Raw genomic sequence first — 23,763 nt, 5'->3', positions numbered from 1 at the left:
ATTTATGACAAGCGATGCCAGGTTTGCGTGTTAATGGAGTCGATATTCGCTACCCTGGATGTTGTTAGCCACCTACTACAAGGGCGTGGGGAGGCTGGCAGCGAAAGGCAGGCCAGGCAGAGCCTCCTGTGCAGGTTCTGCATTTCCCCGGGCAGGGGATGCCTGGCAGCCCGCAACGGCAGCTGCAGCTCTCGGCACTGACGGCTAGAGGCTGCTGCTCCCATGCGTCTCTGCCGCCGCCGCTGCGTTTGGGGATGAGGGTCTTACAGAGTCCCACATCCCCCTCCAGACGCTGCTCTGTGCTCTCACCTTGGGGCTTTGTCTCTGGTAAAACACAGCTTTAGTTTGCAAGGCCCTATGGGAAGCCCATTTTTTTCCCTGGCCCTTCACAGGACTTCAGAGCAATGCAATTTAGCTACAACTGTGCTTTTTTTCAGCCGTGTATATTAACTTCAGAAAGAGCAAGGTGGAAAATTCAACTGGCTGCAGAGAAGGGGCTGCTGGCTGCCCCCGGCAACCCCCTGCCTGCCACCGCACCGCACCCCACTGTCTGACCTCCGCGCCCGCTCTGCCTGCGCAGCAGCACCCTGCCTGACTGTCGCCCAGCCCCGCACACGCCCCGGGTGAGTTCACCCCTTGCATCAACCCCTGCCCCACGGCGCTGCCCTGCGCTGGGGTCCCTTTGCCGGCACCCTTCGGAGGAGCTGAGCCATCCCCGGTCCCTTCTGGCTCCTGCAGCAGTGCCTCCGGGCTGGATGCTCCGGGCGCCTTTCGCTGCTCCTTCCTCAGCAAGAGCAGAGTGTTGGAGCAGCGACGGGAGCGGACGACGGGGAAAACCCACGTGCTCGGTTTGCAAAGCACCCTCAATTTTGGCCCACGCTCTCCTGCCGCCCCCCACCCCAAGAACCACGCCGCGAACACCAACCTGCGCTCGGGCGGCCGGTGAGCAGTGCTGGCTGGGTGCTGCTGGCGGCATCATATGGCATCAACGGCGGGGTCGTCATAGCAACTCTGCCAAACTCCTGCGCGAAGGGTCACGGGAGCACGGCCGGGAGAGCTGCCGGAGAGCTGGAGGACCGAGCGGCTGCAGGCGGAGAGGGATGCTGGTGGGATGGGGCTCACCCCATGTGCCCCACGGTGAGCGTGAGGGATGGAGCCGGAGCCGGCCTCCTCTGCAGAGCCACCGAGCACACGCTGTTCTCCCAAGTTCTGCGTCTTCGAGTTAAGGATTATCCAGCAGAATATAAAACGCTGGTAAGCAATGAGTGCTTCATCTCCAGCTGGTTTTCTCATATGCGCAGCAGCAGAATGCTGGAAATGAAAGCACTGATTTACAGTACTGATGGGTAAAAAATAAATCAGTCTTGCAAAGGTCGGAAGAAGAAGAGAAAACCCCCTGAAAATGCACATCAGAGACCTCAAAACAGAAATCTGAATAAACCTGATGCTTCTCCCCTGTAATTCCCTCATCCATTGCATTTCTTCCACAATCACGGAGAGCAGGGATTGCCATTATGGCCTTGTGGGTGTCCATGATAAACTTCCCTAATGGGTACTTAACCAAGCATGATTCGAGTATAAAACCAAAGTTCGCATCTCACTCCTGTGAGCCAAATGCATTTGTTGATTCTCATCCTTTTACCACATTTTTCATGCACAATGCTGCAGGCTGGATGGCAAAAACTGCGAGGTAGGTGGGGAACCTGAGGTTGAAACAACGTGCCCACATCTGCTGAGGTTAGATACAGCTCGGTCTTCCCTGTGGGTGTTCATTTGCCATCTTCAATGTTTGTAGCATCAAAGGTGGCTTACATGCTGTGTCCATGCTCGGGCAGGAGAACGGGTGCCTGTGAGGGGATGGTGACTACTGGGGAATGTGCAATTTTCGACTGCAGGCAGGGAAGGATCTTTCAGGTTTGATGGTGACTAACAGTTAATAACAGGGAATATAGTGAGTAGCGAAACTGCAAAGCTCTTTCATCCAGGACTGTCTCTGCTGCAGTCGGTATGGGCAGGGGAGGAAAAAACCCTCCTCCTTGGAGTCACTCCAAGCGTGAGTGCAACTGGAGGCGAATATTCCATTTCCCGTGACACGCGTGAGTATCACGGAGCAGGAGGAGAGAACGCTGCTCCCTGGGAAATCAGGTGGAGAAGGAAAATGAACTGGAGGGAGGGAAGAGGTGCTCCACATCCAACATGCAAGCAGTTGTGGAAATGACAGAGAGAGATCTGTACTGTGGGAAAATACAGAGGTGGAGTTTCTGGCGCTGGATTAGAAAACTGGGAAGATGGCAGCTGGCAGTGAGCAGGGCCCAGCATCTCCTCCCATGCTGCAGGGGACGATGCAGCCGGGTGGCTCTGCATCTCCCTAAATCCAGGGATGCAGGAGAGGTGGAACTTCCAGACTGTCCTTTAAGTAGGAAAACCAGACAGAAAACTATGGAAGCTGACCAGGTTAGGAAATACTTACATGAGAGAAAATATTTCCTGTTATTAAAAACGAGATGAAGATGTTCAGGAAGGATTTATTCACACTCGTTCATGTAAACACATTCAGGTTTTGGGCAGAGCCTAACAATTACGAAGACAATCGTTCCTGTGTTTTACCATGGCCAGTTGTACAGGGCTGGAGTAGGGAACAGGGGTTTGTGGAGGAAATGAGAGAAATCCCTGAGGGAGAAGAAAAAATGCTTGCTGCAGCCCAAAAATTACAGCTTTAAATTACAACCAGAACTAGCCCCTTCTGGAAACATGTTAATTATTTTGAATATTTCAGCCCCTATATTGCACTGCAGTTAACAATTAAAATAATTAGCTAGCTCAGACTATTTTACTTGTTGGTTTTTAAACAGCAGAGGTTGTCTGAGGTTTTTGAACTGCAAGTCCAAACTATGTATCACCTAACCACAGCTTTTACTAACTAGAAGTTATGTACATATTTGAAACTCAATGTATATTTGAAACCATTTTATATGTAATAAAGACCTTAAAAGGATTAAATAATTAAGGAACAAATTAAAATTCACAAATGGGGACTGAAAACTGTCCCACAGATGCCTCTGAGAAAGCCTCTATATCCGGATGTTATGGAGGGAAACATTTGGTAATGCTTCCATTTCTGGGTCGCTTATTTTACATCCTTGTGCTCCTGCTCTCCATGCGTTTGTTTTTTCGCCTCCATGGTCCCAGAGTGCGTTATTTGCACCGGCTGCCCTCACAGACCCTCCTGGCTCCACCAGGGAGGCTTCGCAGAGTGGTTTATTTGGGAAGAGGCCATGCATGATTCCCACCTACAATTTTCTTAGTCCAGGTACAAAACCACTGAATTATACTTAATTATTTTGTCTCTCTCTCTCATCATTGTGTACCTTTTGGTACTCCGAGGGTTCAGAGCGGATAAATGTAAGTGTACTCATCTCACAAAAAAAGGTGAAATTAGATCATCGTGAAAAGAAGCTGCCAGTATTTGCAGCTTTATCAGAAAGTTTTTTTGGCTCGCTGAACTGAAATGTTTCTTAAAAAATGTCATTCCATTATGAGAGAAGGAACCCCATTAATAAGTAAGAATAAGTGGACAATTTTTGTAAAGGATATCAGATACGTAGAATAAATAATTCAGCTGAAGTGTGAGGTATAAACCTGAATTGACACAAAAATACCCTGACCAAATCCTCTTCCCCTCCCCAGAGCAGTCATTTCAAGGCATAACATTGAGGTCACTATGAAGAGTAGGGTCAAAATCCAGGTTACTATGGGCTAGGAGGAGAACTTGTTTTTTCCTTGATGCAATTCCCCAGCCAAAATATGTCCCCAATTTTCCTTCTTGGTTGTTGTTTTTAATTGTTTTTCCTTTTTACTCTCACAAACATTGGTTGATGCCACCAACGAGCACCAGTAAAGCCTCCTCCACTGGGGAGTGATGGGGCTTCAGTTCTGTTGCTTCAGTTGTCTGGCATTTGATGAAACCTTACATTTATTAAGACTGAAAGGAAGCTGTTAAATCGGTCAATGTAAATTATGCTTTAACTCAGACCATTATACTGCCAATACAGTTCATTACAACGGACTTTCAGCACTCCAGTTTCTTCCAGTTTGGACACACCAAAGAGCAAACCAAGCAATGGGAGGATGCGTGGGGAAATATGCCCAGAAACATGCCATTTGTTGAGCAAGGTCCCATGACATATGAGGTATGTTAATTGTTTTAAGTTTAAAGAGTAAGATTTTTAAAAAATTAAATAAACCCAAAGGACCTCAGTACTCTACATCTGAAACCAATCATTTTTGCAATGAAAACAGACAGCTGCTCCGAGCTCAGTTCGCTCTCACAAAGCTTGGGGAATCACCCAAGTGAAATGCCCAAACCAACCGAAAACTGTCAGAATCAATAATTTAAATTTATTCTGGGAACTTTGTAGAATAAATAGAGAAAACACATTTAGAAAAACATATGTTGGAATTCTTTAAAGGTGAAGAATGTGACAACAACATACTGTGGAAGTAGGATGCTCAGATGTGTGTTTTATTGCTGCTATATTCAAAAGAAAAGCCAGAGGAAGAGGTGGGAGGGTCTGGACTTCAACCAAGTGTGTGTCAGGTTTAGACGGATGAACACAGAGTGGGTGCAGTGCTGCAAGAGCTTCCCCACCGCTCTTTTTTTTAAGAATTATTATTAGCAGGGTTTAGGAAAGATTGAATTGAAAGGTCTGAGATGTAAACTTCATTGTCTGACTTTTGCTTAAAAGGCAGCCTTGTGGGAAAGCTTTTCTTTAAATCTCTTCCCTCCTTTTTGCTGGGAACAGCTCTCTCAAGATAAAAACCACATTGTTTTTACATCAAAACAATCTAAAGAAAGAACTGTAGGTTATCTGAAATGTTCAAGTACTTACATATTAATGCAAAGTGAAATGTTGAAGTCGTCGAAGCTGATGCTTATGAGATACCGTCTCCCCATGAGTCTTTTGCTGCAGATTTACAACTAATTGTCTCTACCTAACTACCTGCAACAAGACTGTTCAAACATAGGCTTCTGATGTTAATTCGTGAAGTCACCCAAAGCTGAGAATTATTCACTGCAGAACTATGGAGTTCTTTGCAGGACTCTCAACACTGTTTTAAAACAGGCAGATCACAGTATGAAGATGGAGGCAGATAAATTTGGCCATACTCAAGCTAATGCTTCACTTCAAGTCCTTAACTGAGGAATTAATCCAGATTACAAGATTACTCAGCAGTACCAATTTCCAGCTGAAACATGTGCCAAGTATTTTATTTATTGTGGCTTATTGTCACCTGATGTTAGAATAAAGACTCATCCACATTTGTATTTTGTCCTTTCCCGTTTGCACTATGCTGGAAAGAAATCAGTGTACCTAGGACAGGGGAAAAGCATCTAAGGAAACAGCCTCAATTATCACAAAGAGAAAAGAATGAATGGAATCTGCGTTCAGAAATAGTCTGGAGCGCAAAGGAAAGGAGCTCATGTGTGACAGTACATATATAACTACATCTACTCGAACAAAATTTAACACCAAAAAACCAGTCACAATTTTGCTGTGATCTTTAACTTGATTTATTAACTCAATTTCTTTGATACGTTTTCTGGCAGTGAATGGTTGATGAGTTGGCGATTAATCAAGGTAAAGGCAAAACAGAGATTTCATATTTGTAGATTTGCTGTGCAAAGGCCTTAGAAGATCTCTGGCAGCAAAAGTCAGCCATTAAAAAGCTGGAAAGCTAGATCTGCAAGATACCTAAAAAAAGTTTTAAAAATATTTTAATTCAGAGGAAAGGCACCATTTGTCATGTGTTGACACAAGTGAAAGACATGCTTTTATAGCCTTAAATCTGGAGCAGCTGTCTGCTCCAGAAATCCAGAGTGACACAGTGATGCTGGGATACAGAGGAGCGCTCACGAGCGTCTTCCGGGTCAGCCTTCTGCTCGGGGGCAGGACGGAGAAGACCAGCCGACCAACTTTGTACGGAAAAGTAGATGAAGGAGGAAGCAATGCTCATGGCCCAGGTGACATGGGTAAGACAGTGCAGTGCTGTTGCATGAAGGCACTGGTGTCTTTCTGTACGTTTTAACTTTTTGGGTAAGTTGTGTTCAAGGCACCTACTTCAAGGAAGCCACAAACCCTCTTTTAAGAAGCCTATCACTACTTAAACCTGCAAAGCAGCATTGCCTGCCTCTGTAAAATGATAAACTGAATCAAAATCTCATCTAATTCATGGGAGCAGTGGGAGGGATGGTGATATAGTCAGACAGTGAAACTCCCCAGGCTTTGTTTTCTTCGGTGGGTAGGGAGGCATCCTTGAAATCAAACATGAAAATTGCACATGGCTGGGTTAATTAGCTGAGGAGCATGTGTGGTTTGTTTAGCAGACTGCAAGGAAAGATATGTAGAAAGAACAGAGGCTCTCCTGAGATAAACCAGACTCCTGAAAACAACACAGGACTGTAGGAGCCCCATCCTGGGGTATGCGCTTGGAGGAATTCACCCCGCGCTGCAGCTGAGCTGCAGAACCTGCTCCTAGTGTAGGGCAGGACCGGCGAGATGTGGGAAGCCAGGAGCGCCGGCTGCACAGAGCTCCTCTCACCATCCGCGGCCTAGGGGCGGGAAGCTGCCAGGGCTCTTCTGGGCTCTTAAAACTCCCTCTCAAAATCCTTATTCCAGCTGTTAAAAGAATTTGCACTCCTATAATAGTCCAGGAAGGTCTTTGATTGTCCACTGGGTGCAATAGATACAGATATTAAGGGGTATATTTTAATCAGATGGAAAAAAAAAATGAAATCTCTAACTATATCACTCCTATATATCTTTTCATAATGAGGGAATTCTAACTATAAGATTTTTTTTCCACAAGGTAAACATTTAATCCAGACAGGAAATGTAATGCACAAAACCTGGAAATTTTTTTTAAATGGCTTTTCTGTAGGTGACTGTACCTCTCCTGTGTGGTCAGGGCTGGAGTCGCTCCTGGAAGCAGAGAGGGACATTGGCCAGCACAGCCTTACCAGCAAGCCCTGCTGCCCTTCCAGCCGTCCCTTCCCCATGTCCCCGGCCTCGGGAGCGGGAAGATCTGCCTTAGGTCTGCAATTTTCCACAGGTATCGCTGTGAAGGCTTTCTGGATTACTGCCTACCCTCTTGCTTTTTGCAGGATCCGTGTTAAGGAGACTGCCAATCTGAAAACACAGTACGAAGTTAAATGGATGAACATTTATAAAGATTTTTGAGCCTCTTCCTTCAAGAAATCTAATTTTGGAGCACATTTTAGTTGTTGTAGAAATAAAAATTGCAAAAAGCCTGAAAACTGAAAGAGAAGTTGATAGTTAAACAAAATGAATGGCAAGAACATGGATATGGAAACTTAAGTCACTCAGGACCATAGACTGTGGTATATATTATGTGATTTTTTTATTTTGTGACTCCTAACTCAGAAATTAGAGTCCTTTTAAAATTGACAGATCTAATTAAAATCTGCAGTTTCCATTCTTAGCAAGTAAAATTCTATACACTATAATAAAGAAATTCTCTAGTTCTAGTTAAAAAAACCCAACACTGTTATCTTACCTTGCTTTGGTTTTATTAACAAAGTTGTGATTGAAATAATGAGATTATACAAACAGCTATAATCTTCCAGGAGGTGGAAGGAGATTACAGGTAATTCTGAAATCTTTTGTAATGGCACAACATTAAATACTGTTAGAACCAGCTGTAGGGCCAGCCATGCTACACTCACATTATTTGTGTTTAATTTAATTAAATTCTTTTGTGTTTTCTGTTTTAAAGAAAATACAGCTCTCTTGACTGAATATTAATAATTACCATGTTTTAGTTAAAAGACCTTGAAAGAAATCTTTTGAGGTTATAATTATACACAGCCTAAATATGCATAAGAATTGTTTCTTGACAAGAGGTGTAAGGAAGAGGTAGGTAGGTAGGTAGGTAGAGGTAGGTAGATTCAAGAAAGCTTTGAATAAAGTTCTGGTGATCACTGGGTGCGAGGTGGTTCCGGGAGAGCTCCAGGGCCGGCGTGGCTCTCAGTGGGAAATGCACAACATTTCCTGCCTTTGTACATGCAGCACCCGCAGAAACACAGGCCACAGCCCTAACATGTCGTCAGGGTGCAAAACTATGGGCCAGGGCAAATATTCACGAGTGATATTAAGGGCTTCCTTCTGTTCTTTTGAGGCTTATATCTCACGAGTGAAATGAATAGTTTTAAGGGTTATTTACTATTTATGACATATTCTATAAGCACTGATAAATTCTCTAAGAATCCAGAGCACATGCAGTTCAGAGTGTGATTTAATGAACAGGGTAAGCCCTAAATTAATGTAGTTACATCTTAGGGGCAGCTCTCTGATCAACTGAGCTGAGATAACAGAGTAACTGCAAAGGTGGAGGGATTATTTTCACATGGGATGGGGAAATAATTTTGCTGGTAAGGAGTACTCCACCAACCTTGTGGTGAACTGGAAAGTTTCAGCACGTATCCAGCACAGAATTAAAGCTGTGATCCGAGATGTGGTTCTTTTTCTGTAATGCAGAATCCTGTGGGCTTCCTGTAACAAAAGGTCCCATTACACAGGTTGTGGACAAAGGCTAGAATCTGGGGAAAATTTAATACAGACATAACAAACTCCTGTGACATTTATACTACATTAGTTTATTATTCTACTTCAAGATTATTAAGGCCTGACAAAACGTATGTGTGCCATCTCTGGACAACTGCAGCCCTCACTGGAGGAGCTGAAGGGACAGTGCAATGTCGCTGCGGTTGGTGGCTGTTAAATCAGCAGAAATCCCCAACCGCCGCAAGTTCTGAGCTGCTGTCTCTGGAAACTGAGCGCAGAGGCAGGCAGCAGGTCATCGACTGCATTTCAGGTGTCCACCCACACGCGTAGGAAAAGAACATACGGAAAGGGAATAAAAGGACCAAGCAGCATTAATACAGACCTAGAAAAGGACCAGGGACAGCGTGCACACTGAGGAAGGTCTGGAGACCAAATGTTTTCAGTTGTTTGTGCCGAATCCAAGGAAACGGGATCCTACAGACAGCATTGCACTCCAGTTTTTACTTTGGCTTCACTCCTCCTTTCCCCCTTGCACCTTTTTCTTTTTAATTGCTTCCTTTCCTTCTCTCTTTTCTTCCACGGTGCCCGTTTCCACCCTTTCACAACAAACCACGCTGCAAGAAACGCAGTACTGACATTTACAGCCTTTGCACCTCCCATGTGCCCCGTACACCACTCCCACCGTCAGCTCCCTGGAGCAGGGCTACGCGCTATTGCACTCGTACAGCCCGGAGGCAACCAGGCCCCGCTCCCAGGTTGCCAGTCCTGCCGCCGAGCGGGGTGTTAGTATTGTAATAATAATAAAGATCAGGAACCGCCTCGTCATTTTCTCCTTCTGATAGTAACGACCCGCTGTGCCCTGGCCCCAGGCAGCTGCAGGGCTGGGCTTGCCTCAGCCCAGGTGTGCGGCCACCTCGGCCAGCAGGTCCCTCTGAGGGGACCGTCCCCGCGGCACGGCGGCTCCGCCAGCGCCACACGGAGGCGTTTGATCGGGTTTTTCGGGTTTGATCTCCGCCCCCAACCCCACGGAGCACTTCAGGCTCTGCCACAACACGAAGGGACCCCGGCAGCGGCGCGGGGGAACCCCCCGAGGTGGCCGGAGGTGGCCGGCGCCGGCCGGGCGGGCGGCGGCTGAGGCGAGCCCTCTCCTCAGGCGGGCGGGTGGACGGGGCGGGGCGCCGCGCGCCACCACGGCGCCGCGCCCAGCCCCGCGCGATGACGTCAGGGGCGCACGTGGCCCCCGGGCCCGGGTGCGGGCTCGCGCCGCCGCCGGCAGAGCTCGCGCCGCCGGCTGCGCCGCTCCGCGCCATGAGGGTGCAGCTGGAGCGGTGCCGGGGCGAGTGGCGGGAGCTGGAGGAGGAGTTCCGGCAGCTCCAGGTGAGGCGGGGGGCGGTGGGGCTCCGCGCCGGGGCGGCGCCGCGCGGCATCGCGGTGGCTCGCCCGGCTTCGCGCCGCCCTGCCCTGCCTTCCGCCGCTTTGCTTCGCATCGCCTTGCTGCATGAGGCGGGGAACGGCGCCGGGCTCGCCCCCGAGGCTCCCCCCGCAGGGTGCGTACCCCCGCCGCTGCCCCCCGCCCCGGGAGGCACCCGCCTCGGGGCAGCCTCAGCAAAGGGCTTCCAGGGGTGCGGGAAGGCTCACCCCCTCCTCGCTGCGCCCGGCGAAGCCACGCGTGCACGACGCCTTCGCCGCAGGCCCGGGGCGCATGCACGAGGCCCGGCCGCGCGCGGGTGCGCGCCGGCCGTAACACCCCAGAAGCAGCGCCTGGTGCGCCCGGCCGGCTGCTCCGTGCTGGCGGGACACCCCGACCGAACCATGGCCAAGCCCCGGGTACGTCCGGTGAGGCGCCCGAGGGGACGCGGTGCCGTGGTTCCCCGCGCTGGGGCGGGAGCGGGGACCTGGCGTTTTCGTGCGCCCCTGGTATGGCGCAAGGAGCGACGCAGGTAAGGCCTGGGCCGCAAGCAGCGCCTGGCGGGAGTTGGACTTCCTGAGGTGGGACGTGAGGGGCTCCGGTGCTGTTTGTCCGCCTTGCGGAAATGCTTTGAGGGACAGAAAGACCTCGGAGCAGGGGCTGAGCTGTTTTTGCAAAACGCTTCTACCTCCAGAACCCCTCCCCGCCAGTGCTGGGCCTATACACGTGCTTCCAATCTTTAGGCCAGTTTTAAAGCACGACCGGCTGTTCTAACTCTGCGTGGCTGTTAGCCTCTTTTAGGCTGTTAAAACAGAATGTGTGCCGCAAAAAAAAAAAAAAAAAAAGTGTGATTTCCAGATTTAGCTCGTTGTCTTAATTAAAAATCAGCTCAGGTTGTATGCTTGTTAGCAGAAGGGAAGGTGGTGGTTAGGCGTTGGGGGGGGGAGCACCAGCTGGCGTGGTTTTGTTGATCACTTGTTTGCTGTGTGCGCCGATGGGCCTTCTTGCTGAGAGTGCTGCTTAAGTCTGACCTAAACCACAGCAAAATGTCAATGACTTTTATCCCTACCTTTTTTTTTTTTCCTCCCAGCTGTAAAAGGAAAGTAGAAACGCTTCTGGGTGGGGTGGTGCAGTTGCCGGTGGCATGAGGTATCATTGCCCAGTGGTTAGTACCATAGAGGTGAAAAATTGGAGTAACATCCATTTTCTGGGAGCTTCAGGGCTCACAAGCAGGGTTTCTATCCGAAGGCGGCGTTGCAGAAGAGGGGAACGAGGCGCTGTCCTGAGGATGCAACTCCACTCTAGCTCTGCGGGATGCTGGTGGTGCTTCAGTGTGCTGTGGAGGAAGGCTCTGCGCTGCCCAGCTGGATTCCAGTCAAACCTTGATGTGTGGAGGAAAAATTCTAACTGCTTAGTAGCAAGTACTTTGATGTTGGTGTCAGCTCACGCTTGTGCTTGCACGTGGCTTTTTGGACACGCTCGCAGCACCTCTTGGCTCTTGAGTGTGGTTTTCCCGGCAGCAGCCTGACCCCCTCCATGCCTGCATCCCCCCCTTCAGTGCCCTTTTTGGTTGGCCTGACTCTCAACTCCGGCTGGAAATGCTGGTCCGGGGCTGTGTGGGAGCCACTGCTCACATTTGGAAGGAGCTTCCTGTTGGCGTTTTCCAAGGTACTTTGGCGACCTGCACTTGAAAGGGTCTCTTGTGCAATTCCAGTGGGGAAAAAAATTGTTGATGGGCTGATTATTTGAGTGTCGAGAGCAGTGCTGGCCCCGATGGGCAAAATGATCTCTGTTTCATTGCACTCCTGCCCTGTCTCATATTTTGTAATTGCGTTGTAAGTTCTGGGTCAGGGGCTGTGTCTTCCTTCTCCTGCAGAGGAGGACCTTGGACTCCGGTCATAGCTCCTGCCCCCGATGTGCCGGGTGGCTGGCACAGGGCACTTGGGGCTACACTTGTATTTGGGGAGCTCCAGCTTGAGGGGCTTCGAAGGAGCTGATGCTGCCACGCAGCAGCACTGAGTATCCCCTCGGGGCAGCGGGGACCAGCTGTGAGATGGGGCTGGGGGGCATCCAGGCTTGCAAAGCCATTCTAACCAGCCACATCTGCAGGTTTTTGTTGCTCAGGTCGCCAGAGCAAGGCCTCATCTCTGGAGCAGCAGCCCGAGAAAGAGCTTGGGGCTGCAGGGCATTGCAGTTTTGGGGCAGGGACATGGGAAAATGTGAGTTGCCTCATACAGCTTATTAATTTAAACCCTGTGTATGAACATGTAAACCAGATCTTGATTAGGAAAAAGCCCTGTGAGGGCTCCCCGTGAATGTGGTTTGAGTCCTGCAAATGAACAAGCGCTGACCACAAGGAGGGCTGTGGAAAATAGACCTCGGGGTACCTACAGAAAACATCAAGCAGTTGCAGCGCGGGGCTGCCGTCCTGGGCTGCTGCCTGCTCTCGGTCTGCAGGCAAATTGGGCAGCGTGATTTCCACTTGCAAACTGGGCAGTCGCAGCCCGGGCGCCATGAAATTTGTGAACTTGGGTGCAGAGACAACTCTGATGTCTCGTGACCGGGAGCTCTCCAACTGCAGGCAGAAGTACTCCTCTCCTTGGTGCATGGGTCCTTTGTTTATCGGCATGTGTTGTTTCCTACACGGAGAGTGCACTGTGGCCAAACCCGACCCTCTAGGCAGGTGTTTGGCCTGGGGGTTATATGTGTTAATGTAAAGGCAGCGCTGAACTCCCTGTGCTGCCGGTAGGTCTCCTTTGTAGGCAGTTGCCTCTCTTGATGAATAAATAACTTCACTACTAGCAAATGTTATGTTCTTCTAAATACCAGTGTCATTTTGAAATCATTAGCCTGATGTTTTTGGCTAGCGGTAGCGTTTACCAGCTCCCAACCCGCCTATTTGTGTTTCCAATAAATACTTGAACACTTTTTTGGCAAAGAGCTTCTTACAAACTTTAAACCAGCCTTTTAAAAGATGCTGTTGTGTGACGTCTGGAGAAGCAGAATGAGTTACTATGCAGTCCTGCCTGTGTTAAGCAAAGCCAACCCAATCCCGAAATGATGAGAGCTGCAGTACCTGGAGATGGTTAGTTTGGTTATTAAGGTTTTCAAATAGGATACCGGAGCTTGTTTTGCGTTGCTCTTGTAAATAAGAAACAGCTATCAGCCAGGTTCTAATGAGCAGGAGAGCAGAGATTTGTTTTGGATGGTTTTAGTACCATGTTTACACTCTGGGAAAACCAGTGGTAATTTTCTGTGGTTGTTGATGTGCTGGTAGATAAAGCAGCGGTGTAAATAGCTGCTTAACCTGCGCCTTCTCTCTGTGGCACTAACTCTGCAAACTCTGTTTTCCGAGTTATTCTAGATCTTAACATTTTCCCAGAGGGCATGGCTTGGCATCTGGTTAGCTCTTCTCGAGGTCTCCCTGCGCTCGGGAGGGTGGTGAAATCATTGCAAAGGGGGAAAAGCAGAGCACAGTCATTCCCAAGCCGAGGCAGCTCTCAGTGGGCTTGCAGCTGGTCAGTGTGTCCTCATTATGGCCGGCCAAACACTAATCAGGGCTTCCGAGGATCAATGAGCTGTGATAAAGAAGTTCCTCTCAAGGAGCATCTAATGCCGCAGGGAGGGGATGGGTTAAGCTCTTACGCAGGTTGCTTCAACTTATGTGGGGTCGAGATGACAGCGGTGGCCAGGAGGCATCTGAACCCCCAGGCGCGGGTCCGTGGCTGGTTTTGTGTTTTTCCCCTCTGTGTCCTCATTTTTCTTCTTTTTTTTTTTTTTTTTCCCCCCCAGATTTAATCTGGCTCTGAAATCAAGAGTTCCTGCTCTGTGGTTTAGCTACACATTTTGATGGGGGCAGATTGGGATCAACAGAGGATTAGAGCTTCGTTACAGGGTGGGATGGGAAGGAGGATTCCTGAGTGGGAAAGCTTATTAGATAGAGGAAGTGAGTCGGGCTCAGAGGATGCTCATTGTTTTTCAGGAACTTCATTAGTGTCTGTTTAAGCTGCGTTGGATCCGTGGTGGTTTGGCATTGCCCCCTCCTCGCTTGTTTGCAGGGGGGCCTGATGACTCCCCAAAATAACGGGGTTTTGCTTGCTTGTTTTGAAGGAATCGGAGGTGAGGACCAAAAGCAATACGCAACCTAGAAGGGCTCTTCCTACCAATCGCCTCCTCTTCTCCTGCAGGAAACGCACAAAGTTTACAGGCAGAAACTGGAGGAAGTCACCAGCTTGCAGACAGCCTGCAGCACCTCCATACACCGGCAGAAGAAGACACTAAGAGACCTGAAGCACAGCCTGCAACGGTAACGGGAGACCTGGAGGGTGGAGGAGGTGGGGATGGGATGTTTCTCCTTCCCAAAGGATGAAATGTTTGGATTTTTAGCATTTTAATATGCAGTGTGTGTCACGGTGGTAATTTTGCTTCGTTATTAATCTTGGGTCACCTCCATTTATCACAGCCAGATAAAAACGTTTGTAACCCCATGAGAGATGGGGTCCTATAAACAAGGAAGATCTCTTGAGGGAGCCTGCATGGGTTTGCATCCTTGCGGTAGGTCCCGTGCACTGCAGGACCGTACAGCTTTTGGTCCGCGTGTTTTGCTAGGTGGGCAAAGCTTTGCTCCGTAAGCTGTGCTGGAAAAGCAGCATCAATCCTTGAACCTGAACTCGCTGCTGGGTGGATTGACAGGAGGGAACTGTTTCTGGCTGCTCAGCTGATCCCCGGGAGCCACGGGCTAAATTCCTTGTGTGCAGGTCTGAAAACACCACTTCCGACACCACGGGTTGCTAACGCAGCTGCGCTGTGCTCTGCTTTCTGTTTTACATCAATTGGTAGAACCACAGTTTTTCAGTAAATCATCAGCTGTGCGTTTTGTTTGAAATATTTCATGCCTGAAGAGTTGCAGCCTCTGCAAGGGCAATGCCAGAAACTGCGCACAAACTTCCCAAAGTGGAAGGAGTTCCTGCAGAAAGCACAATATTCCCTAAGTACTCTGCTAGGAAAGACATACAGGATCCTGTCACCCGCTGGAGATGAAAAGAAAAGCTGATTTATAAACAAGCTCATTGAAATAGCCTACAAGGACATAAACCAGGCAGTGAAATACAATCATGGCTCAGCTAAATGACAACATTACCACATTTTTATTTAAAGGAAAATAAAAACATGAACAGGAATATCTTGTTTCTGTGTTCTTGCAGGTGCAAGCCCAGAGCGAGTCCTGAAGAATTTGCTCTCATTCAGGAGATCAGCACCCAGATCAAGGAGAGGCAAAATGCCTTCTTCGACATGGAAGCCTACTTGCCGAAGAAGAACGGGTACGTGCTTCGCCAGGGAGGTGTGCGCTCTGGGAAAGCTGATTTTTTTTTTTAAGTGTTCACAAGGAATAATGTGCATGTTGAACAAATACATGTAAAACTGGATTAGTCATAAATCTCTTGCTGAGCTGCTGTGTCAGTTGTACACAGAGTTCATTAGCTGGAAGTGTATGTAAATGTAGTGCGTGTAGGCAGTGCAGGTTTTCTTGTTAAAATAAAAGTAATCCTGCATTGGCAAGAGATCGTGCGATTCGCTGCTTCATGCTGATGTTTTCCTGTGCTATTTTTTTAAGACTAAATCAGCACAAGAATTTTCTCTCTTTTTTTTTAAGTAGCGTTTTCATCCGACTTTAAATTTATACTTTGCTTCAAGGGGGGGTTGCTAAGACAGATTTCTTTGAGTTGTCAAGGGCTGTGCGATGTTGCAGCCCCTCGGAAGTTTCCATCAGAAACTTTTCTTCCAATTTCTCCCTGTTGTTCTTGGGTTTGGACAGTGCACACTAGGTATCTCGCTCTTAGACTGTAGCACAGAAAAGAGACCAGGAAAATAGACCTTTTCTCTATCTTCTTGGAAATGCTGACCAATCTTTCCACGTTTAAACCCTATTCTGTAGTCTCTCTCTCCAGTTTGCCTTAATTAAAAACCTACAGGAAATGTGGCTTTGGCAGATATGCTGGTCTCTTCATCTCTGATCTGGGACATCCTGCAGCGTTCAAATAAATTGGACTTAGGTGGGTCTGCTCTTGGTTTTTTGTCTTGCAGCTTGTACTTAAACCTGGTGCTGGGAAACGTGAATGTAACTCTCCTGAGTAACCAAGCAAAGTAAGTGAGCGTTTCCACGCATGTTAATTTGGGTTTCTCTGGGGCCAGCTGTGGATATGGACTGAAGTCCAGAGACGGGAGTGGTTTTCTCTTAGATCTGATGAAGGATGAACTGTCGAGGGTGGGCAAGTCAGACCGTGATATGAGACCAAGCTAATGCTTCGTGTAGCTCTGATGGATTCTGTCCATCGTTTGCTTTTAAGCCCAGCGCAGCCTGTTGCCTTAATTTTAAGGGTTTTTTTGCAAAGAAAAATGGTATTGCGACTTCCAGGCATACAGTGCTTCAGAAAATGGAGATTTTTTTTTCATCATCTTATGCCAACCCAGAAGCCAGCCTCTATGGATTCAAGCTGTTGAGTTGTCTTGCAGCGTAACGGCCACGCAGCCTAGACAGACCCTGCAGGCAAAACGTGGCCTTTCACCGGTGTCCGCTGGTTTTTCAAGCAAAACCTCATGTCTCTGGGCTTGGCATGTGGATTTGTATCTGGTTTGAAAAAAGTGAAGCTACGTTCTGGTAAAACACCCGTTTATGTCTATAAACAGCAGCTGTTCCCTTCCAGGTTTGCCTACAAGGATGAGTATGAGAAGTTCAAGCTTTATCTGACAATAATCTTGTTACTTGGAGCCGTCACCTGCAGGTTTATTCTCCACTACAGGCAAGCCTGCATTTTTACTTTTAATCAAATATTTTTGAATAAAAGCATGCTGGGTTTGATCTAACTGTTCTCTTCTGTTAAGGATGGTGAAAGGGGCTCCAGCAGCATTTAGGCTTCGAGTAGTTGGACAGCAGGACAGCTTTTGCACCTCTTCTTCAACACTGGCAGGACCTGTGTTTTGGCTACTTGCTTTTCTTTGTTTACCTTTTTTTTGAGTCTCTTGTAACTAAGAAAAGTCCAACATAGTGTATCCTGATCTGTTGTTTTTCTGGCCTCGTGCTGTGCTTGGGAACGAGCCGTTGGTTTTGCTCATGGGTTGTCCCAGGCAGGGACCGGCATCATGCCACAGCTCTCGGGTTGCAAATGCAACAAGAGAGGATTTGCATGAAATGGGCAGTCCTGAATTGTTATCTCTAGGTTATGATAAAGTGTCTGAACACCAACTAGCTGCCAGTATTCAGTTTTGCTTAAAAAATAGGAAGATGTTGGAGCCAGGCACTTCTGCTGAGGTCTCTGTGGGTCTGGGGTGAATGTAGGATTGTATCGAAGAATGATGCTGCCATATACAGAGGCTGCCCCAAATCCCCTTGGCTTCAGAGGTTTGCAAATGGCAAAATAAAAATGTCTTTTTTGCCCCCAGAGTGTAATGCTCTTCTGCTCTTTTAGTTGATTGGATTTACATAGATCTCATGGAATCTCCTCATTGAATTAGCCTGGAAATGCCTCTCTAAATTGGATCATCCACTGCTTCCATGGTGCTTTCTCTCCTTCAGAAGGAATTAATGTCATCTCTGCGTACCTGCTTATCAGCTCAGGATCTGCAGTGTTCTATTATGGGGTGCTTACTGGAGTAAAGGACTCTGAGCCCGGCAGTGCTGCCGATGCTCCTGACTCTGCACGTGGATCAGAGATGTTCAGGACTGTGGTTTCGTGTCCATGGCTTGCTTGGGCAGGTTTTTATCCACCCAAGGGGAGGAAAAATAGGGATTTTTTTGAATGTGTCTTTATAATTAACAAGATTTTTTTTTTTTTTACTGTGTGTGTTTTCTATTTAACAGGGTGACAGATGAAGTGTTTAACTTTCTGTTAGTGTGGTATTACTGCACGCTGACGATACGGGAAAGCATTCTCATTAGCAATGGATCAAGGTACCATGCCACCTGCAAAAACTATTTAAAGCATTAAATGTCCTTAAAAATAAAAACAAGGTACAAAAGGGGATTCAGCTTGGCAAGTTGAATTGATTTGCTGAAGCCCAGCAAATCTGAGATGCTGATGCCTCTCTGCAGGGTCTCTTGTCTCTGTCCCCAGTCGCTTCCAGGGCAGATGTGGCCACCTGAGGTTTGGGGAGGGAGAAGATACAGTTCCTAAAAGTCCTTAAGCTCTTGGTCCAAAACGTTGGATGTTTTTGGTAGCTATGGGTTAGTTGTAGACCTGGTCTCGGGTGTAAGTGTGTGTGTGCTTTTGGTGAAAGAACCAACCTGAGGTGCTGGCTGTATGCCCCGTGGTTAGTGTGTGACTGAATTACAGTCGTGTCGAGGGAAGCTGGCAGTTAGGGGATAATTGTAGAAAGAGCTGGGAACACGAGTAAAACCCTGGGAGAAGTTAACTGAAAGATGATCCTTACTTCAAGCCCACATTTCTTTGTGGCACCCTTGGTAGGGGTATCCTAAGGCAGGGTGGTGAGGTCCTGCTGGTGAATCACTCCTGGAGCATCTCCCTTAGGTCTGGGTTGAGAAGTTGCTTGAGTTGGATCTTTGCAACCTGGAGTCTGCTGTTAGATTTTCAGCAATAACCCGATGGCTGCGTGTCCCCGGTTTTCATCATCCAGATAGGCTGGTGCGGGGGAGCCGCAGCCATTGCCATGTCTCTCCCCGCGCGTCTCAGTTTGCCGCTGGGGGAGCGGCTGCTGCTGCCGCCATGCTTGCAGCTCCCTGTTGTGTTAATTAATTGGGGGTCTAACTCGTCTCGTTTGCCACATTTTGAGCAGCTGGCGTCACGTTAGCCCCGCTTCCCGCACGCTTCTTGCTCTGAAGGCTGCACAGAGCACTTGCACGGTCCCTTGTAGTGGTGCTTGTACAGGGGTGGACCAGCACTTACGTTAGTGGCAGGAGTCAGTCTTGTCCTAATTAAGTAGCAGTATCTAATGATCAACTGGGAGCAGCTCATGGCTGAAACAGGGCATGGCTCCTTGTTTCAGCCAGTCACTTCCCTCTCTGAAGCCAGTTTATTCCGTGATCTCCTCAGAATGGGGATGGAAGGGAGCGTTTCTGGGAGTCTTGTCTTGGCTGGATGCTTGTGGTCCCCACTCCTGATGTAAGAGGGGGTTTGTGCCTGGAGGCAGGCAGCAGTGCGGTGGTGGGAAAATCAGGGCATTCCTGCTTTGCCTGGGGGCAAAATCTGAAATGTGGGCAGATTTCTGGGAGCTGCTTGAGGACACGGTTCCCAGCGCTGGCCACGGGCAGCAGGGATGAAGCAGTCTCTTCTGCAAGCACAGCTGTCCCCAGGGCTGCTGCAGGCGTGATGTCTTGTTTTGGGGAGCTTTCCAGAGGTGGCGGGGAATGCTGTGGAGCTGGAGACAAAGAAGGAAAAACAAAGCATGGGGATGTAAAGTTGCTTGCCCAAGGCTGGCAGAGAAACCTCTGAGCCTGGGCTTGCTGCATCCACAGAGGTTGGTCACAGCGACTCGGGTGTTGTCTTCTGTTAGAGGTCGCACGCCTTTGGTTGGAAATGCCCCAGATTAACCCATCGTGTTGACTTAGTTTCCAAAGCAGCGCTGTCCCCAGGGCAGCCCTTCATTTGATTCTGCCTTGCTGCAGCCCTTGCTCACTTTACTGTAATTTTCTGAGTTTTCTGCAGCGTTCGTGTCTGAAAGAAACGGCCACCTCATAGGAAGGACTTGGAAATGTCACTTACTTGCATGGCAGGGATAAAAAAAAAAAAAAGGGTGTGTGGGCTGGAACTTGTGCATCATTAGTCACCACGGTACTTCGTGCTGCAGGGACTGCTGCTTTTTGCTGTGCTGGAGAGCTCGTGGGAGCATGCGAGATGTGCCCTGGTCCTGAGCCTCCCTCCAGCAGTTGTGGATTGGTGTCCCCAGCTAAGCCCTATTGCCAGGACAGTGTTCCACAGCACCCCTTTTGTTTGAGTTGGTCCATCTGTTTTGTTCCCTGTCCTTCTTCCTCTCCCAAGTCAGGATCATCTTTTGTCTGTGAAGACAGACTTAAAATGCTAAACCCCATGTTTCTCATCTAACTGCCACGTTTTTTTCTGTTCAGGATCAAAGGCTGGTGGGTGTCTCATCACTACGTTTCCACGTTCCTGTCTGGAGTAATGTTAACGTGGTGAGTCCACTTTCACCTGCTTGAGGTGCTTCAAGCCTGTTTCACAGTGTTTGTGTCATCTGAGCATTTAAATCCAGTGTGTCCACAAAGCTGGGGCCGCACGGGCACATGGCGAAGTGTCAGACTTAATATTTGTCTGATGTTACGGGTGTTTTCAGTGACGCATGCAACACTGCAAGTTTGTATTTACATTGCTGATTTAAAAAAAAGAAAGAAAAGAAGCCCAGACCTTAAGCTGTAGTTGCACTGACGCTAGCAAACAAGTCTCCTGATTGCTGTCTCTGTGTAACTAAGCAAACAAGCAGCGCTTTGCTTTAGAGGGAGGACACCACAAAATGAGTCTGTTTGGTGCCTTTACTGAACCCAGACTACAAACTGAGTATAAAGCCAAAAATGCAAGTTACTTTCCAATGAGTGGTGGTGTTGGTCAAACAGCACAGCGATGCACCTTGCGTACAGCACCTGTGCAGCCCGTCTCAACTTTGGCATGAACTCATGAGTTAATAATTAAAAATTGTTTTAAAACAACACACGTTTCTGCTCCCGAATCTGTAAGGGGATGATGCAGAGGCTGGAGCAGAAGGTCCCCTGTCCTCTGTCTGTCCTGAGCTACCCTTAGGATAAGGAGCACAACCACCCCCTGCTCCTCCGCTTGGATTCTTGATGCAGAGGCTGCTGAAGGGCTTCAGTCGCTGACTAGAGAAAACTGCGATGAGCAAATGAATAAGAGGGAGCAGCATTTATCCATGTTGGAGAGAGGAAACCTAATCAATGAGAGCATTTCTGACATGCCAGAGTTGTGATGTGCGGCTGTAGCAGCCTCTCTGGGCTCCCGACGGGGTGGAGTGGGCTGGGTACCAGCTGCTTTCTTCGTTTGCTAATGGGATCTGGCTTGGCTGAGAAGGGGAAGGGCACTGCACTGTTTGCTTTTTATCAGACAAATAGACTTCCTTTGTATTTTGCTTTCAGGCCAGATGGACTCATGTATCAAATGTTTCGCAGTCAATTTTTAGCGTTTTCGATATTTCAGAGTGAGTATATCTTACCTTGCTAATTCATGGGATAAAATAGTTTTGTGTCTTATGTGCTTGGTAAATACTGGAGTATTAAACTGTAGGAATATAAAGGTAGCATAGAAATATGCAATATACAAATAAGCAATAATTAAATGCTATTAGATTAAACAGTATTAAAGTAGTTTTTATGTTTATCATACTTCTGAAGAGCCAATGCAATGATATTTTCTCTCTCCTTCTCCAGGTTGCGTTCAGTTCTTACAGTATTATTATCAAAGGGGCTGCCTTTACAGACTCCGTGCTTTGGGGGAGAGAAACCACTTGGACCTTACAGTAGGTGAGGTTTTCTGCAACACGTTCTTTGCAAAGTTTTTGAACGGGTTTTAGATGCAGTGGGAGGGACAGGGCTGTGTGGCCTTCTGAGAGCGAGCTTTGCAGAGCTGCCGCCCCACTGCCTGTGTCCTAAGGCAGGAAGAGGAGCGAGGTTTTTATCCCCCTCCTCAGGTCCTGTGGGTCGGGAGCAGAGGGCTCTGATCTCCCTGGGCTCTCGAGAGGGTTAAGATGGAGATGTTGGTTATCCCCTTCTTCATCCTTCTCCCATTACCCCACCTTAAAGTCTGTACTTTAAATCGGTTGGGTTATTGCGGAGCGGGACGGGAATAGCCCTTATGGGGTGGTCTGGGTGGGGAGGGCTGCAGCTCCTGTCCTGGCTCGTCTGTGCTCACTCTCTGCCTCTTCTGTTAACCTCTTCCAGAAGGATTTCAGTCCTGGATGTGGCGGGGGCTGACGTTTCTCCTTCCCTTCTTGTTCTTTGGGCATGTAAGTCGGACAATCCTGTTCCTCCCTCTGTGACACGGGGCCTTCGGAGGCCTGCCTTAGTTGCAGCACCCTAAAAAAGTGCTCTAGATCACACACATCCATGGCAAATGTTTCTAAATGTTTTGCTAGTAATGAAACAGCTTTTTTTTTTCCCCTTCCTTTTTAGTTCTGGCAGCTGTATAATGCGATCACGCTTTTTGGATTGTCAAGGCATAAGGAGTGCAAAGAATGGCAGGTGGGTGTTGGTTCTGCTCAGAAAAAGCACAGAGCAGGGGGAGAGGGGGTGTTTAACCACATCTTTCAAGATATTTGGGCATCTGACCCCATCTAAATATCTCAGGATGATGTGGCACAGAGCCTATACAAGAGAACTCAAAATAAATGTGCATTACTGTAGAGAAACTTGCACCCACGGGTGACCACACAAACTGAAAAGCAGAGTGTAGGAGGAAAAAAATACATGTGGGTAAATATCTCTCCCAGTTGTTTGTGTATATGGGCATTTAATAGCAATGGCTGCTGAGTTGCTGGTGGTTCTTTATGGCTGATCCATGGGTTACATGTCCAAAAATACGATGACAGAGAAACGATGGCAGTGAATCACTTTAAAAAAGTATTATCCACTTTATTGCCCCACTTTTAGGGATCCTTCCACTGGTTTTCTCAGTTGCTGTCACCCATCAAATATGTCTATTTTCCAGCTATAGAGTTGCTCCTGTAGATCCAGATTGGACTGCATCCCACGTGCAGATAATCTGAGGGTCTTTATTTTGGTCAGACCTTGCTGTAACTTGGGTACTCGCTTTGTTCAGGAGGAACACAGCTCCCTGCAGAAACGTGTCATTCCCCCACCCACACCTGTGCCGCTGCTGTTCGGTGAAAGAGCTTGTAGCATAATGTTAGTCCTTTGGACTGGACTTGATGGTTTGATGTTACTGCCTCGTAGAGTCCAGTGATATTGAACATAATCCATGTTGTAATATTAAAAAGTAGTAAATGCTACTTAAATGATCATGATAAAATCATACTTCCTGTTGACCCATGCAGCTGGATGCGTGAATGTGTATTTGGCCACGATCTTCTCTCCTCGTGTGCTAATGGATCCCTGGACTTGCCAACCACGTCCCATCAGAGCTCGCTTAAATGTGGCCAGAGCAGTGCCCTCAGCTCTCCCCTTTTTTTCCCTTTCTTCCCTCTCAGGTTTTTGTGTTGGCTTTCACGTTTCTGCTGCTCTTCCTTGGGAACTTCCTCACTACTCTGAAAGTGGTGCACACTAAGCTCCAGAAAAACAAAGACAAAATGAAGCAGCTGTGACCCTCTCCTCCCTGGCGTGCCGGCTGCTGTCTCTCCGCCTGCAGCAGGTGCTGGGCTTGGGATGGATCCTGCTAAACCCCGGCTACACGATGGGACGGGCTCGGAAGGACTCATCCGTCCCCGTGTTTGGTGAAGGATACGGACTCTGCCAGCACAGACTCAGTATTACACAAGCATGGCTCTCCAGTCTGCGGTCCTGCTATTTATGTATATTTAATACAAAATGTGTTTGCTTTTTTTTTTCTCTGTATATAGAGCAGCATGCACCTGCCCAGCCAAGCCCCAGCATTGGGAGAATGTGGGATCTACTGTAATTCCAATTTTGGAATGATATTTAACACTTTCCAGTTTTATTATTTAAATTCTGGGTATTGGATTTGCAAAGCTTTATGAACACTCCACGTTGATCGGTAATACAGACCAAATGTTGTTTTCTAAAGGCATTTGTTTAGGGCCTATTTTCAGTGGCAATACTAACCT

The 23,763-nt window shown here is 48.0% G+C and overlaps 1 protein-coding gene across 3 annotated transcripts; it reads left to right on the top strand.

Annotated features, from left to right (window-relative positions):
* Positions 1 to 9,890: 9,890 nt before the first annotated feature.
* Positions 9,891 to 23,283, top strand: TMEM120B (transmembrane protein 120B; the record flags this gene model as incomplete). 3 transcript variants are annotated; one of them, XM_082007575.1, is made up of 12 exons in its annotated part: positions 9,891 to 9,959; positions 14,178 to 14,296; positions 15,195 to 15,311; positions 16,075 to 16,134; positions 16,695 to 16,790; positions 17,849 to 17,938; positions 20,069 to 20,134; positions 21,104 to 21,165; positions 21,395 to 21,487; positions 21,908 to 21,969; positions 22,136 to 22,204; positions 23,170 to 23,283. In XM_082007575.1, the coding sequence occupies 12 exons, from the start codon at positions 9,891 to 9,893 to the stop codon at positions 23,281 to 23,283; spliced, it is 1,017 nt and encodes a 338-aa protein (XP_081863701.1). The 3 variants fall into 3 exon arrangements, with proteins under 3 accessions (XP_081863701.1, XP_081863700.1, XP_081863702.1); XM_082007574.1 differs by having other exon boundaries at positions 21,905 to 21,969; XM_082007576.1 differs by having other exon boundaries at positions 21,905 to 21,969; positions 22,136 to 22,208; positions 23,170 to 23,246.
* Positions 23,284 to 23,763: the final 480 nt, after the last annotated feature.

This window comes from Phaethon aethereus (genome assembly GCF_964289735.1).
Source record: "Phaethon aethereus genome assembly, chromosome: 17".
NCBI lineage: Eukaryota > Metazoa > Chordata > Aves > Phaethontiformes > Phaethontidae > Phaethon > Phaethon aethereus.
This window is presented reverse-complemented; position numbering and strand designations above follow the sequence as displayed.